The 16,640-nt window shown below is 30.7% G+C and overlaps 4 protein-coding genes and 1 long non-coding RNA gene across 12 annotated transcripts in view; 3 read left to right on the top strand and 2 right to left on the bottom strand.

Moving 5' to 3' along the window:
* Positions 1 to 1,299: 1,299 nt before the first annotated feature.
* Positions 1,300 to 1,986, bottom strand: LOC122632502. Its single transcript, XR_006327879.1, has 2 exons — positions 1,859 to 1,986; positions 1,300 to 1,772 (listed from the first exon to the last, which is right to left on the bottom strand). It is a non-coding gene; the product is annotated as an uncharacterized LOC122632502 (long non-coding RNA).
* A 66-nt stretch (positions 1,987 to 2,052) lies between these two features.
* LOC122632490 (F-actin-uncapping protein LRRC16A) lies at positions 2,053 to 11,364 on the top strand. 6 transcript variants are annotated; one of them, XM_043819319.1, is made up of 25 exons: positions 2,053 to 2,223; positions 2,525 to 2,801; positions 3,080 to 3,177; positions 3,255 to 3,305; positions 3,368 to 3,561; positions 3,640 to 3,817; positions 3,918 to 4,156; positions 4,234 to 4,328; positions 4,465 to 4,506; positions 4,910 to 5,097; positions 5,174 to 5,251; positions 5,337 to 5,670; positions 5,753 to 6,149; positions 6,228 to 6,546; positions 6,611 to 6,724; positions 6,825 to 7,030; positions 7,131 to 7,218; positions 7,292 to 7,516; positions 7,665 to 7,685; positions 7,821 to 7,962; positions 8,055 to 8,295; positions 8,381 to 9,090; positions 9,195 to 9,434; positions 9,622 to 9,686; positions 10,032 to 11,364. In XM_043819319.1, exons 2-25 carry the CDS (start codon positions 2,765 to 2,767, stop codon positions 10,143 to 10,145), a joined length of 4,416 nt encoding a protein of 1,471 aa, XP_043675254.1. In that variant the 5' UTR covers positions 2,053 to 2,223; positions 2,525 to 2,764; the 3' UTR covers positions 10,146 to 11,364. The 6 variants fall into 6 exon arrangements, with proteins under 6 accessions (XP_043675254.1, XP_043675253.1, XP_043675256.1 ...); XM_043819318.1 differs by having other exon boundaries at positions 2,055 to 2,223; positions 8,046 to 8,295; XM_043819321.1 differs by lacking the exon at positions 4,465 to 4,506 and having other exon boundaries at positions 2,056 to 2,223; positions 8,046 to 8,295.
* Positions 11,365 to 13,135: 1,771 nt separating this feature from the next.
* LOC122632497 (respirasome Complex Assembly Factor 1) lies at positions 13,136 to 14,343 on the top strand. The gene is made up of 4 exons (XM_043819335.1): positions 13,136 to 13,481; positions 13,578 to 13,681; positions 13,765 to 13,894; positions 13,976 to 14,343. Exons 1-4 carry the CDS (start codon positions 13,383 to 13,385, stop codon positions 14,015 to 14,017), a joined length of 375 nt encoding a protein of 124 aa, XP_043675270.1. The 5' UTR covers positions 13,136 to 13,382; the 3' UTR covers positions 14,018 to 14,343.
* The window catches only part of LOC122632494, a 7,468-nt gene continuing 4,820 nt past the window's right edge, over positions 13,993 to 16,640 (top strand). Inside the window, exons 1-2 of one of the 3 annotated variants that reach the window (XM_043819331.1) lie at positions 13,993 to 14,065; positions 16,344 to 16,550. In XM_043819331.1, the coding sequence (XP_043675266.1) occupies positions 16,400 to 16,550 (151 nt within the window). In that variant the 5' untranslated portion in view covers positions 13,993 to 14,065; positions 16,344 to 16,399. Of the gene's footprint in view, positions 14,066 to 14,096; positions 14,218 to 15,997; positions 16,551 to 16,640 lie in introns of those variants that run through there. The other 2 variants (XM_043819329.1, XM_043819330.1) reach the window with 2 other exon arrangements.
* On the bottom strand, positions 14,532 to 15,555 carry LOC122632496 (EKC/KEOPS complex subunit TP53RK). The gene is made up of 3 exons (XM_043819334.1): positions 15,262 to 15,555; positions 14,899 to 15,165; positions 14,532 to 14,829 (listed from the first exon to the last, which is right to left on the bottom strand). The coding sequence occupies exons 1-3, from the start codon at positions 15,446 to 15,448 to the stop codon at positions 14,582 to 14,584; spliced, it is 702 nt and encodes a 233-aa protein (XP_043675269.1). The 5' UTR covers positions 15,449 to 15,555; the 3' UTR covers positions 14,532 to 14,581.

Here is a 16,640-nt window from a genome sequence, read left to right as displayed (position 1 = left end):
TACTAATTAATTACAACTAATCACTCGTGCCGATTCGGATCTTTCATCCTCGACATGATTGAGTGATCGGAGGGATTTAAAAATTAACTTACTACTTAAGAAGTTCTGCGATGGCTCCAAAACACTCGTCCGCGATTTTCATCGTAATTGAAGGTGATTGATTCGTAGCTGATTGAAAATGAGATAGGTCGATATCGAAGTTAATCGAGATCCTCTTCGGTGATGCACTGACTCTAATTCGCGGTAGTTATTTATTAACGAACGATCACTGAATTTATTTCGCCAAACTCTATTATCTTTTGTAAATACAGTCTGTGCGACTGTTAAATATGCAAAATACTTTACAAACACTGACTCTAACGACTGCATTGCGCGCAGTCCATGCAAAAACACTTATGATTTAAATCGCGAAACGCGAACGAACAAACACTGCTTCTACTTCGCGATATTTTTATTTTAGCGATACGAACACTCGATTACTTCATTGCTATTCGCGTGATTACAATGAGGCTCTGAAACGGAAAAATACAAATACAAATCAAATAATTAGTATCACTGTTATAATAAGAAAGTGTAAAAATTATTCTTGAAACGTACGATATGGAAATATACTTACTTTAAGTCTTCGTTGATACTTGCAGGAAAGACATTCTGAGAACTGAATCAATGAAAAGTTTTTGTTTACGTAAAGAAGCAACGATCGCACATTAAACTTTTAACTTTATTTAATCATTAATTCAATTCTATTTTATATTTAATGCGTCTTTCGAACTATGAAATGTTTAAATAAATGTGCTATCGTTTAAATATTAGTTAATTAAACGTCACGAACTACTCAAATAATTATAAAATAATCCAAAGTATAAATTATTTAAGGTTAACCGAACTAATTACGAACTACGTTAAGAACGATTTACGACGCGTACTCGTGAGAATGGAAAAGGGAACTAAACCGATGGCTGACTACGAAGGTCGATACAATACTTGTTTTTGTTGATATTAGATGAACGTGTCGATTCCTGTTCAAGATTTAACTGTATTGAAATATTCAATTAAAATTATTTTATATTCGACGGAATATTACGACCTGTGGTAATATTTAAACAATTTTATAGATTTGATTATTACACATAATTGTAATGCAACTATTAATAACTAATATAATTCACTAATGCTATAGATATCTTATCATATCTTGAAAATTTTTAATTAACAACCACATACGAGTAAAATTAACTTATATAATATTAAAGTGATGAAAACTATTAACTCTATGGTACTTAAACAATCATATGATTATCGATTTAAATATGAATTATATTTTATTTCTATATATACACTTTACATCGTTAAAACGAATATGTATGTAATAATTGAAAAGGTTATACAAACCTATCTGCGTGATAACTAATTCTTGAATACCCCACTTTGTCTTCGATTTCATAATAGAACGTAATATAACTTAATAGTTTCGCAAAATCAATAAAAGAATCAATAAAAACCAAAATAAACACATGAGAAAAAGACGGAATAAAAACAAAAAGAAATATATTACGAATTGACGATACAATTATAAAGCAGAAAAACAAGGTCGAACGACACAGCCGAGAGGAAGACGAAAACAAAAGAAATGCGTCGTTTTTGTATCGTATCTCATCTAGATATCTATGGTCACGTGTCCAAATATCGAAGATACGATTTGTTGAGAATTCGCACGAAAAACTATAATGCGTAGTGCGACGTATGGTACGAAAAAGAAGACAGCGATTTTTCTAAAAAAAATATTAGCAATTAAATTAGCTATATTATACCTTGTTCTTTGAAATATATTCTTTCTTCTTTTGTTATTAAAAATCACCATCATCGTGTATATCGTTGGATGTATTTACATGATTCATATAATATTTAAGTATATATACATTTTTTCTTCTACATCTTATCATTACATTTTGATATTATATATTGTTATTACATTAGTAATAGTAACAATAATAATAAAATGCATTACTTCTACAAAAGAAACCACAGAAAAAAATAACACTGAGAATTCTGCCTTAATCGTCTAGTTCACGGAAACAAGTCACACACCATGTAAAGCGTTTATATGAAAATCAGTAGTGGGGGGAGTACGAGCTTCTTCTCCTTTGCCGCAAAGTTCGAGAGGCGCCACTGTACCAAACTTTGTTTTCATGAAAAATGTCGAAAACAACGTTTACGCCAACAGTGAGTCCTGACCTAATTTTTATTATGTTTTAACGATTAAGGTATCATTTTAAAGATAAAAGTTTAAGCAAGGATATGGCTTTTTCGAATTTTTGGAAAAGCTTTATTTTTATGCATAAATCATTTTCGAAAGAGTATCTTTTTTGACACGATTTTTTTCAAAGAAAATTAAGCTGTTTCAAGGATTTGAAAAAACTGTGTCCTCATATAAAGCTTCATTTGTAAATCGAGTCCTTGTTCATGAAAATCAGTAAAGAATTATGTCTACGCTCATTGTTGACGTAAACCATTATAAAATCAGGGATGATAAATAGCCTTAAGATTTTTATGAAAGTAAGAAACGAACGGAACGGAATGGTATGGAATCAATGGACAGCAGGCAGGTGCCAACATGGCGATTGTTGCGCTCTGGACTTGTGCGACATCGCCCTGCATAATGATATCGTTTTAAGTGCTTATAAAAGCAGTGGAAATAAAGTGACAAGAAAAACAATGTCTTAAATGGCTCGGGATATATGGAAGACATATTAAGTTTAGCAAGATGTCAACGAGATCGCAACTCACAAAGGATTTAAACGGTTAGTCTCGTTTACAATGTTTACGTTCGCATAAATCAGTGATCTGTCATCTCTCGTATAGGTACATGCGTGTGATCGGAAAGACCGGTGATTCATTGAAGAATATATTCGTTCTATTTATAAAATTGATTTCAATTTAATTCTCATATTTTAAAACACGATTTTCACATATATGTTTTTTTTTTTTTCTTTTTGTATAACTTATATATCTATATTCAGCAATCCAAGATTTTCGTATTTTTGCGTATATAACGTCATGAATAATTCATTGTTTACAGAATCGGTGAAAGCACTACTTGGTAAGCATGTCAAGATACTGCTAAAAAATGTTGTCAAGTTAGAAACTAAGCCAGATAAGCAAGAAAATCGTGTTCTTGTGAGTATAATGTAAAATATTTTCATAGATTTAATAATTTTAAATTTTCACACGTTCATCAATATCTCTCATTTCAGGTATTTTCACCATGCCGTCTTTTTCTTTTAACGGCCAAAGTACCCACAAGGGTAAGTTTCTTTTTTTCTAAATTCGATTATATCTAAATTTAATAAATTATAATACTTTCTAGATCGACTGCCACTTCCATTATCTAGAAATAGTATCTATAGAATCCAAAAGAGCAAACCAATTATGTTTAACAGTAGGAGAAAGATTTTACAATTTTACTACAACCAGTGTGGGTGCAGATACTACCGAAGTCGATGCGATGATCGAGGCCTTACATACTGCAATTCGCAATATCTTTCCTACAGTACCATTAAAGTATATATTTATTAAATGAAATAATTATTTTCAACATTTTTTACACTAGTATATTCATATTTATATTTTCTTTAATAGTTATATTATAAGAAAGATAGAAGTAATCCCAGCAAGCAGATTACAAACCATAAGAGGTAGTGAATTAGCCAGGAGCACAGAAGCAACAAGACACACTGGGCCTTGTGGTGGGTTTTCCACTCAGTATGCATGTATGTGTGATTTACATGGTGTACCATATAGAGAAGAAGTTGCCTGGGTAAGACTAACTGTACTGTACCTCTCTTTCTCTCTCTCTCTCTCTCTTATATAATAGTAAATATGTATGTATATTATGCACTGACAATATGAAATTTTAGGATGTAGACACAATATACTTATCCCATGATACCAGAGAACTTAATTTAAGGGATTTTGACCATTTAGATCAAAAAGATTTGGTACCAATAATATCAGCCTTGGAATATAATACATGGTTTACAAAATTGAGAGCATCTCATCTTAAATTAAGCCATGAACCACTCGAAAGATTATTGCATGTTATGCGTAGGTCACTATCCATTCAAGAACTCTATCTGGATAATCTCGGAGTTAAATGGTAAGAGTCTGATTGAAATAACAAGTAGAAAATATTCCCTTTCAAAAACACTTATAAACATTAGATTTCCTTTATAGGGATTTTGCACACAAATTGTCATTAGCCTTAATTTCTAATGCTAATACAATGTTACAGACAATAGATCTGTCATATAATATGATCGAGGACAAAGGCAAGTTTCATCTAGGCACTAACATTTTTTATCTGCAGCTTATGTCTTTTAGTACATCCATTTTTGTGCATTGACCTTCCCAATATTTATTCATATGTACTGGAATCCCTCTGTATGTAATTTTATATTTTTGTAGGAGCATCTAGCTTGTGTGGGATAATTGCCAAGTTAATGCAAGGTGTGCAAATAACCACATATTTTTACTAGAATTAATACCTATCTGTAGGGTTTATAATTTTCATTCCTTTTTTTTATTTATTAGTACACGTAGCGTGTTGCAATGTTATAGTGATTATGATTATATAATTTAATATAAGTTATAAAAAGAAAACTGCATGTTTCACAATTTGCAATAGTAGCTGTACTAACTTATGTGTTAGAAGTATTTACATTTTTATACATTTTTTAATTTTCTACTTTGTTGTAACAGAACTGCATCTTAGATTCTTACATTTTTAGCAACTTATACAATATGTAATATAATACAGTAAAAAGCTTATTGGTGGCTGAGCTACACAATATGATGATTGAAATGTATGTAAAGTTCACTATAGAATATTTATGATAATTTATATTTTAAGGAGCTACACATTTAAGTGGCCCTATTGGAAAATTACCAAAGGGATTACAAAAATTGAATTTGGCTCATTGTGGATTAACTGGAAAAGGCATTGGTCAAATAGCACATGCATTAAGTTTAAATAGGAGTATGCCAACTAGTCTGCAATACTTAAATCTTTCAGAAAATACTTTGAAAGATGATATTAATGTAAGTTTATATATTGAATAATTTTTTATATCTCTATTAAATATCGTTATTTAACAAAAACTTAATTTAATTACAGAATTTATGTAACTTTCTGGCACAGCCTAATAGTTTAACACATTTAGATCTTAGCGGTACAGATACTACCTTAGAATGTGTAAGTATAAATATAAGATTCAAAATATTTTTTTTTCACAAATTTTAAATAGGAAATCCATTATTCATATAATTTTTTTTTATAGCTATTTGGTGCTTTATTGCGAGGTTGTGCAACTAATCTAGTCCATCTAAATGTTGCTCGCAATTCTTTTTCAAGTAAAAAGACCAAAGAAATACCTCCCAGTTTTAAGCAATTTTTTACAGCAACACTTTCATTAAAGTACTTAAACATCTCTTTCTGTAAATTACCTCTGGAGGCATTAAAACATTTGTTACTTGGTTTGGCATGTAATGAAAGTACAGTAGGTTTAGAACTTGATATGAGTGGAAATAATTTAGGTTCTATGGGTGCTCATGTTTTGGAATCGTGTATACATGGGGTGAGATGCATAGCATCATTGGATATTTCGGACAGCAGTACGTACGTTCTAAATTCTGTGAATTAATAACTGTTATATAACAATTATATTTGTCTTCTTACATAGATATACATTTTTAGATATGGATGTTGACTTAGCGCAAGTAATAACAGCTATAGGTAAAAACAAGTCTATTAAACAATTATATATGGGTCGAAATACGACTGGTATGAAAAGCAAACACATTGCTGTTGTAATGGATGCTTTGGTTCAAATGCTGCAAGAGGATGATTGCGTTTTACAAGCATTACACTTACCTGATTCTCGTCTTAAATCTGATCTCTATAATTTGATTAATGCTTTGGGAAGTAATACGTGTCTTCATACGTTAGACATAAGTGGAAATCAGATTGGAGATCCTGGTGCAAGATTATTAGCCAAAGCATTGCAAATCAATAATCACTTAAGAACTATCATTTATGATAAAAATAATATTACGCTTCAAGGTTATGCAGATATCGTGCATGCTTTGGAAAAGTAAATTTATTTTACATTACAGTAATCAATTACTATACCAATTCGCGAAACTGTATGTATTTTTTTATTTGATTACAGAAATTGTAGTGTGAGGCATATGCCATTTCCAATTTTTGATCTACAACCGTGTATGAAGACGTCTGCTGAAAAAACAGAACAATTAGCTAAAAAAATCCAAGACTTGCTGCAAAGAAATGTTACGCCATGTAAATACAGTCATGGACAAGCATTTAGACTTCAGCAAGGTTTTTTGTTAAGTTCTACACAACAGATGGTTGATAGGCTTGTTGTTCAAACTCAGGATACTATCAAAGCTATAGCTGCAGAAAGCTGTGATGCAAATAATGATATTAATTATGCTACTGGTCTGATACAGGATGCTGATAATTCTAAACAGGTATTAAGAAACATTATAATTATTTATGAATGTATAAATAATCTAATATATGTATTATTTACAGCTCCTTCCAAGATTACATGAAGTACTCCAAAGAAGAGATGAAAATAATCCAATTGAATTAAAATTACATGATATGGCAAACGAACTTCACAAAGTTGTTACCATGTACTTAGAGGTATTTTTTTTTAACAATTAAAAAAGTATATAAAACATTTAAAGAAGAATTTTTATATTGAGAAATAATTTTTTTTTTTTTTTTTTTTTTTTTTTTTTAGGATTCATTAGATGCAATGCTTAAATGTGCGAATGAACAATGTCCAACAATACTTTCACAAACTGTAATTAGAGGAGATGAAAGTGAACCTATTGCAGTGGAGGATGATGTTCGTAATATTTGTAAGGAAAAAAATCATATAAGTGCAGAATTTATTCATACAACTATTACAGAACAAGCTGGTGCTGATATTATTAATAGAGTCAAGTAAGACTATTTCATCGTACTATTATACTATGTTGATATTTTTCTATCTGTAATTTTAACATTTCATAATTTGAATTAATGAAAAAAATTATTTTCTTAGTGAGTTAAATTTAGCGGTTGCTGCGCATGTATCTGATAGAACCACCGACGAAGTAATCGAATCTTTGTCGCGTAGTTACAAAACTTTGGTGAGTGATTTATAGTTTGTGTATCTTGTATTTTATAATTACACAATATCAATAAAACCTTTTATTTCTACAGATCGGAGATTGTGATAGTCGAACAAGAAGCAGTACTCCAGACGTATTAAGACCAAGTGCAGGTTCCATGAGTAGTGGAAGTGTTATTGGTGTTACAAGTGCAACTGGTGTTTCTATGACATTGCATGGTGGAAGGACTAGTCTTATTTCAGAAGTAGAGTGTCCTCCAGAAACATATTCCTTGGAAAATTCTCTTAGTCATTGTTCCAGTGAACAATCGCCAATGGTAATTTTAATTTATTATTTCCTAAACGATTTAATCTATTATTTCTAAATAAAATAAATATACAATATGCATATATATATATATATATATTATATTAAGATAGTTTATATTAATTACATATTGTCGTTACTTTTTTATGTCTGTCTAGAAATTGGATTATTTGAATCTTGTAAGTATAGTAAAAAAAATAAATGGTACATAATTATCATATAATTATATATTGATGGTTGACAATATATTAAAAGTTTGTTGTTGTTGTTGTTGTTGTTGTATAAACTTCTATTGCATTGTTTTTTTTATTCAGGCAACTCCGCACTTATCTAATAAACGGAAAAGTTTACATGGGAGAAAATTAAGACCAAAATCTGTGGTAGATTCTGTAGAAGGATTGTCAGCAGATGATATACCTGATTTACTTCCATCACTGCCAAAAAGTCAGGCAGAAGGTTCGTTTTATATACGATTTAATAATATTGGGAAAAATAAATTTTTTACAAATAAATGATAGTAAAAAGATATCTTTTTATAGCTATTTCAGAAACTGAACATTCCTTAACAGAATCGTTAGATTCTGTCTCAGAATTACCTAATACTGTAGGTCAACAATTACAACATTTAGTTAAATCTAGGCCACGAAGAACAAAAACTAGAGCACCTACAAGACCAATGTTAAGACCAGATCAACCTGTAGATGGTTTAGCTCTTGGCGAGGGACTAGATGTATTTTTCCGGCCTACTACACCGACTACACCACTTATATCACCTACAAGTGATGATAGGTATTATAAATAAAAAAAAATATATATGTATCTAACTTTAATAATCATCAATTTGCCTTTGTAATTTAAAAATATGTATGTTTAGTTCTTTACATACGTTTCCAACGGATGGGAGTCCAAATTTATCTCTGGCGAGTCATAAAAGTATACCACCTGATCTAGATAAAAAGCATGGATGTAACTCACCGATGTTGAAAACGTTACTTGAACCAACACCACGTTCAAGGTCTAGCGATAACTTAGAAAAATTTTCTCCTCTCGTTGGGAGACGTTCGCAAGGTGATTCACCATTAACCGCATCACCTCTGGCTCGACGAAATACGACAGACAATGCTCAGGGACATGAGAGAGTAATGTCCAGATGTGATAGTAATAAGGATACATATAATAACAGTATTATGAGTACTTCCGTTGATTCTTCCAAACGTAATACTTTACCAAATATTGGATCAATTCCAACCTCTCGTAATTCTCGAGAATCAGAAGACTGTGGGAAAATATTGCAATTGCAAAATAATACAAATTCGTCATCGGACAAAGAGAGATCTAGCGCACAAGCAATGTCTTCTGTTAAATTACGTTCCACTGGTTTTGATCTTCGAAGTCCAACCAACGGTAGCAACACCAAAAATTCATCGGAATCGTCTAAGTCACCGATATTAAAATCTGTTGTTAAAGGAAATAATTCTAGCAGCGATGGAAAAAATAATGGTGCTCTTTTAAAAAATAAACCTATTCCTCCTGCTACAGCACCAAAGCCACGACCTTGGAGCATGGCTGCTGACAGGAAATCCGGTAAATTTTCTAACAATTTTTATATTAATTATTATTCACTTTTTGTTTAGATAAAAAAGTAGTCACACAAGTTTATCGCAATAATTTCAATATTAAAATCGCAGGTGAATTTAGCTTATTGAGTGATGGGTCGAGTCCAAATACGTCTGCAGGGAATACACCTGACTCTGGTGATGCTCTCGACGAATCAACTGATAGTGGTGTTAGTGGACCGGCATCATTACCACCTACATTATCAGCAAGCAGTACAGCAAGTTCACTGAGCAATACAAGTGTAGAGAAAAGATCGGTCAGAGAATTGGCAGCTAGTTTAAATAAAGGAAAAGCTGACAAGAAGGAGAATGGTAAAATCAAACATTTTCATAAGATGCATGATCGTTCGGTGTATCGTAACCCTGCATACACTGCTCGATTCGAACATCACTGTTAACCATTATAAAATATTCATTTTTTTTTTACAAGCTTTAAAATAGTTTGGAAATGCATGAAAAGCCTTAAAATTCATGAGCCTTGCTGTATATATTATTTTAGAGCATAGCACACCTGCACCATGGAGGTCGGTGCTTCAACGTTCTGCTGACCGACCAGTTACCAAGGTACTTTACGATATTTATTTCTTTTTTTCTATATTTCTGAAGAAAGAAGACAGCTGTATATATCAAAGTGTATTTAGTAATATCTTGTAATACTGATCATTCCTTAAACAATTCTCTAAGCTTTTATATCATTTCGAGCTACACACATACACACACACACACACGAGCATTGTACATCGCCAAACTTTGATTTCTAATTATGCCTGTACCGTATATTTAATGTAACTTTTAATCTTTTTTTAACTTTGCCTTGAAAATCTCTGCTTTTCTTTTTTTATCATATTGAAATGTGTATAGAAATTATATAGAAATGTATATAGAAATTATTTTGTTTTTCAATTTCAGGTAACGGAAGCGCCGAAAACGGTTGAAGATACTCCGTTCAGCTTTAAACTTCGTCGCACTTCGTTTTTACGTGATTCAAATTTTAATTATGACAACGACGTTGTTGACGTTTAACAATGCAGTTCCGTATAACACCAGAATATCGATTTTATGACAGTACGTCAAAAAAAAAAAAAAGTAATAATAATAATAATAATAATAATTATATACATAATATTTATAAGAATAATCTGAGACAAGCATTTCTATGAATTGCACAATAAGAGAGCACATTGTTTGTTTATATTCGTGCCATAAGAAATCAGACATAACATACATATATATACATTTATTAAATGAACACTTGCATTAGGAACAGGGTAACAAGAGTTTCTATAACAAGTATTAGTCTCCTATTATTATGTCATTAGAAGGTTTTATTGTATATTGTAACAGAATATTACATTTACCACGCAGAGTTAATTTAAATTACTATTGACTACAAATAACAATTGGAGCAAATACTTCCATTTATGGCAATCACAGCCAATGCAGTCTGCATTTCTCTAAACTTTTATAGAAAGGGCCTGGTATAATATTGTATATGATATTATCGAAGTAATTTACAAATTGGTAACTTGTTTTAATATTTAAATATTTATCTGTTGTCCTGTACATTTTAGATAAGAGACTGTGTAGTTTAGATAAACGGGAGTGTTCTGGCTGCATAAACAAATAATTTCTATCCTATTGGATGGAGTTTTATAGATGTCAACGTAATAAGTGCCTATTACGTATGATAAAACAAAAAATGTTATTCTAATTTTAATTTTTTGGACAAGATGTATTTGTCTTCCGATATTTAATGTATGAGTATACAATTGATTACGTTTTTTATTAATGCATTTATCGAAATGTATTGAATTTCTTTTAATCACAGTATTTCAAAAAAGCTCTTGTTTGTTATCCTGAATATAAGCTACATATATGCGCATCATTTTGAATTATTTTGAACTTAAATTAAAAATCATGCTATAAAATAACTATATATATCTCCAGTTTAAACAAAAAATCTTTTTAACCGGATCATGTTACTAACTTGGTGTTTGGAAATATAATAGGGATTATACAATCACATATACAAAAATATAATGTATGCAAAATATACAATGTAACATCTCACGAAAAGATATAAGAATGTCACATTTTAAGTTGGAAAACATTAAGTAAAAAAACGTTATATAATTGTATTGTGTAACTGTGTTGTATAACTTCATTCTTTACATCATTATAGATAAAGTAATAATCAGGAGAAAGTCATTTATATATATACATACATATTTTTTTTATATTATTATTTTCTCTTTTTTCTGTTTTTTTTTTTTTTTTCTTTTCTTTTGCCATGAGGGAGTTGTTAAATATATTGTCTTTTCTAACAAAAAGTATTTAACATATATAATCGTATAGAGAATTGATTGGTTTTTATAGAAAAAGTATATGTATATACATTTGTAAAATAGAAATGCGAAATAGTATCTTAATATACATACGTACATGTTATGTATGTATGTACATATATATATATATGTATATTGTATACGTATAGGGTGTCTCGAATATTCTTATACAACCAAGTGAACGTGATTCCTTGAATAAAAGTAAATCAATCGAAATGATAGTATAAATTTTTATCATTATCGTTTTGTATTTATTTTTAATTAGGGAATCAAATTTACTACGATTATACTATGATTTTCGTTTCACCCTATGTATACATTTATAAAACAAACAAAACATAAAAATGCAACAGTTCAAACGTATATTGTACTTTTGTTTGTACTGTTAGCTGTAATCATTGAAAAGTATACTATTGTTATTTACATGGATGCAGTAATAGACAAATCTCTACAAGTTGCATTTTGAAATCCATGTTGCATGTTAACCGAGAAAAACATATTCCTGAACCTATATAAGAAGATAATACAAATCATTGTATCAATATACATTGTTGGAAGGTACATTATATGTCTCCTTTAGGATGACATACATTAAATTTGCATACATTTAATCTTTAAAATATTAAACTATATTAACCAAGAAGAAAATTCTCCTGTAGCTGTTTAATTCAAATTACGTTCTTTAACCAGAAAATAAGCCAATAATACATTCCATAATAAAATTTTATGACTTATTATATAAATGTAAATCAGTATGATAAAGATTAGATAATTAATGAAATATTTGATAACAATACTTTTAGAAAAATAGCAAAAGCTAAGGATATAATATGTAATATGATTATAAAAATAGCATTCAGTCATGTACGTGTGTGTAATATTATGCAAGCTCATAAACAATTTTGCATATGTCATGTTACAGGTGATCTTTTATACTATTAGAATTATATTAGATTATGCAATACAATATTTAGTCAAAAACATGAAACTCATATTTGAAAAAAGGAAAAGCAAAGAAAAAAAAGGCCAGTGGCATTACAAATTTTGAAAAACTGAGTATCAGTAGAATTCAGTAGTTCTGTCACATTGTGCCAAATTAATAGTAGTAATTAATCTTGTTTTGTAAAACTGAAAAAAAAGATATATGAATCTAAGTTAGGTAATAACTATTGTAGATCCAAAAAAATTAGAAAAAATTCACCTGCAACATGAAAGTGATTTAATGTAAATATTTAAAAACTGACTTGGTATGCCTCTGTGCGTATGATGGTGCATGTGTGATATATTTATATATTTTACTCGAATACATTCCTGTATCAGCAACTTTATATACATACATATAGCGTATTTAGTAAACATAAAGATATAATCCTCCAATGAATAAACTTATCTATGTATAAATTATGAAAAGAATTATGGTTATTTTAATATTGCATTACGATGTAGTTAATGAACAAAAAATTTTTTTTATTTAATTATTTCATTTGTTCTTCGTCTTATTTATTTTAATATGATAAATTTAATATAATATTATAATCACATAACCCCGAATAGGTCGATGTTCAAAAACATCAAAATGACGCGCCATCAAACGTGATTGGTCGTACTAATGATCTCTACTTTTACCTTCGTTTATCCCTTATTAGATGTTATGATCGAAGTTGAATTTTCGCTCGTGTTCAGTTCCAATAGTATGGCGCTTGTGTGTAAGATGATTTTGTGAAATTTTATATCATAATATCTAGAGACAGATTACATGTGCTTAGTGCGTCGTGCGTAAAGTGGTGCGCAGAGAAAACGTACGGAAGTGCCGACATAAAACGTGGAACAAAAGGAGCGTGTAACTAGCGCGCTGAACACGCTGTTAATGGTTCTTAATGTAAACGTAATTTTATTAAGTTAAAAGAAAGCAAAGATGTCACGTTCAAAGTCAGAAAAAAATGGGAATGGTAGCAAATGCGAGTTGAGTATTTGGACACGTGCAATTACAGCGAATTCAGAATGGCCAGATAAAGTAAATATAACCTCACTTTTAACAATTCATGTCTTACGCGTCATTCTAATCTTAATGCATATTCGTATGTACTTTGATTATTTATTACTTACGTAGGAAGAATTTCTCGACGTTGTTTATTGGGCTAGACAAGCGATAGGCATTATTGTTGGTGTAGGATGGGGTCTCATACCTTTGAAAGGTTTTATAGCTCTATTATTGTAAGTAAAGTTTGTATCTATGAAAAAAAACATTTTTAAATATACTGACTTAATTATTGAAATATATCTTTCATATTTTTCAGATTTGTACTAGTCAATGCAGGCGTTATGTATCTATATTTTAACAGTTTTCAACAAATAGATGAAGAAGAATATGGCGGTATATGGGAGTTAACTAAGGAAGGATTTATGACTTCATTTGCTGGCTTTTTGGTATTACTTCGTTTTATTAGAATTAACTGAAGTCATAATTATATGGATATGATGTATAGTTCAAGTAATATTTATTTTTAGGTAACGTGGATTATCATATATTCAGGACTACATTTCGACTGATTTAGGAATAAAAAGTGGTAACACTTGGACTGAAAATCGAATTAATTTGTAAGTGTAAAATCACTTACTACAATCGCTAATGGAAAGTGCTCTATATTCGCATATGCTTGACTTTATAAGCACTGGTCTATGTCAAAGCAAACATTTTCTATATAAAACGCTGATATATATTAACGGCGTGTCTACGAAAGAAAAGAAAGGTATCATTTTAGAAAATATACAAAATAATATCTTCTTGCAATTTGTTACCCATAGATAATACTTGTTATACAAGAATGAATTATGTATATACAAGCCTTTTTATCATATTAAATAACTATATTGAACTAGTTTTTTCTTGATACATAAACTTTCGCAGTTACGTCGATCTTTTGATAATAAAAACATTTTTATTGTTGCAAAAAAGGATAGTAAAATAATTTTACAAGTGAAACTCATAGATGCCAGTATATTTTTTGGAATTAAATGAAATAGAAAACAAATACTAGCATTTTTGGAAAGAAAACAAATTTCATTCATATTTAACAAACAACTCGTCTTTATTAAAAACAATTCCATTAATGATCATCCAATCATCAATCGTTTGCGTCCGCGAGCTCGTACTTCTTCATATTTATTAACTATCTCCTTGCATTGAGCTTTATTCGCATAATGTTTTTGATAGCTTTCATAAATCAGTGGAAAAAGAGTGGATACTTCTGAATGAGCACTAAGCAAAGATCTTTCAAGAACGTATATATCAACTGCTTTATCTTCCACAGTGGAATCAATTCGTGCCAATCCAAAATCAATCATAACAAAATGGTTTAAAGCTACAAATAGGATACATGTTAATACCAATGTTTTTTTTTTTTTTTACATGACAACTTTCAAGACTTTACCTTCATCCTCAGTCCATGTTCCATCTGAAATATTTTTTAAAAGAACATTTGAAGTTGTCAAATCTCCATGGACTATATTTTTTGAATGCAACTTAGCAATAACTAATCCTAATCCTTTTCCTATAAACTTAACTATATGTTCTACGTTAACTTTATCTGATACATTTTCATCGATATAATTTTTTAAAACTATTGTATTTTCCATATGCTCCATATAGATGCTACGGCGATCCAAATCGATCAGATATAACGCAGGTGTCGGTACGCCTTTGATAAAAAAGGAAAATAAGAAAATTAGTTTGCCAATCGAATTCACAGATAACGAAATAATTCATCTGATTCAAAATAATGAATGATCTTTACCTGCAGATTTAGCACGAACGATAGCCCGTGCCTCAGCCTTTATTCTATCCTTTGTTAAACGTTTATCTAAATCTGGATGTCTATAACCTTTAACGAATCTCTCTTTAACTATTGTAGGTTTACCTAAGTATATCCCTTTGTAGAGACACGCTTCGGCACCTTGCGATATCAGTTCGAAACCGTGCATGATTTTTGTTCCTCGTAACGAATACAATCCTACATATATATAAATGTGATTAATCAATTAAGTCATTCAAAAATGATCTGTTCTTAACAATAATTAAATCTAAACCAAAAAAAAAAAAAAAACGAAAATAAAATAAGAAATAAGCCAATTCATCATAAAATAAACAATTATAGAAATTTTTTTTCTCTTTCTCTCTCTCTATTTTTATCCATCCATCCATCTATCTATCTATCTATCTATCAAGTCATTCAAAGATCTATACTTAACAATTATGAAGACTAAACTTAGAAAGTTAAAATGAAATAAGAAATAAGCTGCTTCATTATGAGGGAGAAAGAGAGAGAAAGAAAGAAGTTTATCATAAAATAAACAACTCTCTAGGATTTCTCTTTTTCTCAAGTCATTCAAAAATGATCTATTCTTAACAATAATGAAATCTAAACGAAGAAAATGTGAAAATAAAAGAAGAGACAAGTCGCAGTTCATCGTAGGAAACTCGTCGTAGAATAAACATTACTCTCTAGGATTCTCTCTCTTTTTCTCACATAGAAACGTATCTAAGAAGAAGAGGATAGAAGAGATGCGAGAAGTCGCGCTAGCGCTAGCGAGCCGAGACGAGAACGAAACGGCGAATCGATCGTCCAGCGTCCGTGAGAGCGTCCTGCGCGCTAATCGCTATCCCGACGCTAGTATTCGCCCGTACTTTGTCGTCGTCGGTTTGTCGCTCCGTGTATCTCTCTCTCTCTCTCTCTCTCTTTCTCTTTTTTCTCTTTTTCTCTTTCTCTTTCTCTTTTTCTCTCTCTCTTCTTATTCTTAAATTTCCTTTCGATACAATTCGCCAGAAATTTTCAATCAGGATTCGTAGAATACGATTCTTATTTTATCATTTTTTGAGACCAACACCACCACCACCACCACCGCCACCGCCACCGCCGCAACTTGTTAGGGGAAATGAGGGACGAAGTGAAGATGGACGCGAATCGGCTCATCGCCGAAGTTTACAAGCGACCCGCGCTTTGGAACCAGAGACACATATCTTATCATAATCGAGAAGTGACCAACCGCGTTTGGATGGAAATTGCAGCGATCTTCAAGCTTCCCAGTGCGTGCATCAATCCCAAAGAGGTCTTCGTTCTTGCGTTGCTCTCTCTCTCTCTCTCTCTCTCTCTCTCTCTCTCTCTCTCTCTCTCTC

Source organism: Vespula pensylvanica, chromosome 10, assembly GCF_014466175.1.
Source record: "Vespula pensylvanica isolate Volc-1 chromosome 10, ASM1446617v1, whole genome shotgun sequence".
Classification (NCBI taxonomy): Eukaryota; Metazoa; Arthropoda; class Insecta; order Hymenoptera; family Vespidae; genus Vespula; species Vespula pensylvanica.
Note: the sequence above shows the minus strand (reverse complement) of the source record. Positions and strands in the feature narration are given on the sequence as shown.

Bases quoted from the DNA above. Each gene is read 5' to 3' on its own strand.
- LOC122632490 (XM_043819318.1), top strand. From the start codon at position 2,765: ATGTCAACGAGATCGCAACTCACAAAGGATTTAAACG. The intron at 6,725-6,824 runs GTATTTTTTTTT...TTTTTTTTTTAG, and splicing joins TTGTTACCATGTACTTAGAG to GATTCATTAGATGCAATGCT. The intron at 7,031-7,130 runs GTAAGACTATTT...TTATTTTCTTAG, and splicing joins GATATTATTAATAGAGTCAA to TGAGTTAAATTTAGCGGTTG.
- LOC122632496 (XM_043819334.1), bottom strand. From the start codon at position 15,448: ATGCACGGTTTCGAACTGATATCGCAAGGTGCCGAAGCGTGTCTCTAC. The intron at 15,166-15,261 runs GTAAAGATCATT...TTTTTATCAAAG, and splicing joins CGTTCGTGCTAAATCTGCAG to GCGTACCGACACCTGCGTTA. The intron at 14,830-14,898 runs GTAAAGTCTTGA...TCCTATTTGTAG, and splicing joins AACATGGACTGAGGATGAAG to CTTTAAACCATTTTGTTATG.
- LOC122632497 (XM_043819335.1), top strand. From the start codon at position 13,383: ATGTCACGTTCAAAGTCAGAAAAAAATGGGAATGGTAGCAAATGCGAG. The intron at 13,482-13,577 runs GTAAATATAACC...TTACTTACGTAG, and splicing joins ATTCAGAATGGCCAGATAAA to GAAGAATTTCTCGACGTTGT. The intron at 13,895-13,975 runs GTATTACTTCGT...ATTTATTTTTAG, and splicing joins CTTCATTTGCTGGCTTTTTG to GTAACGTGGATTATCATATA.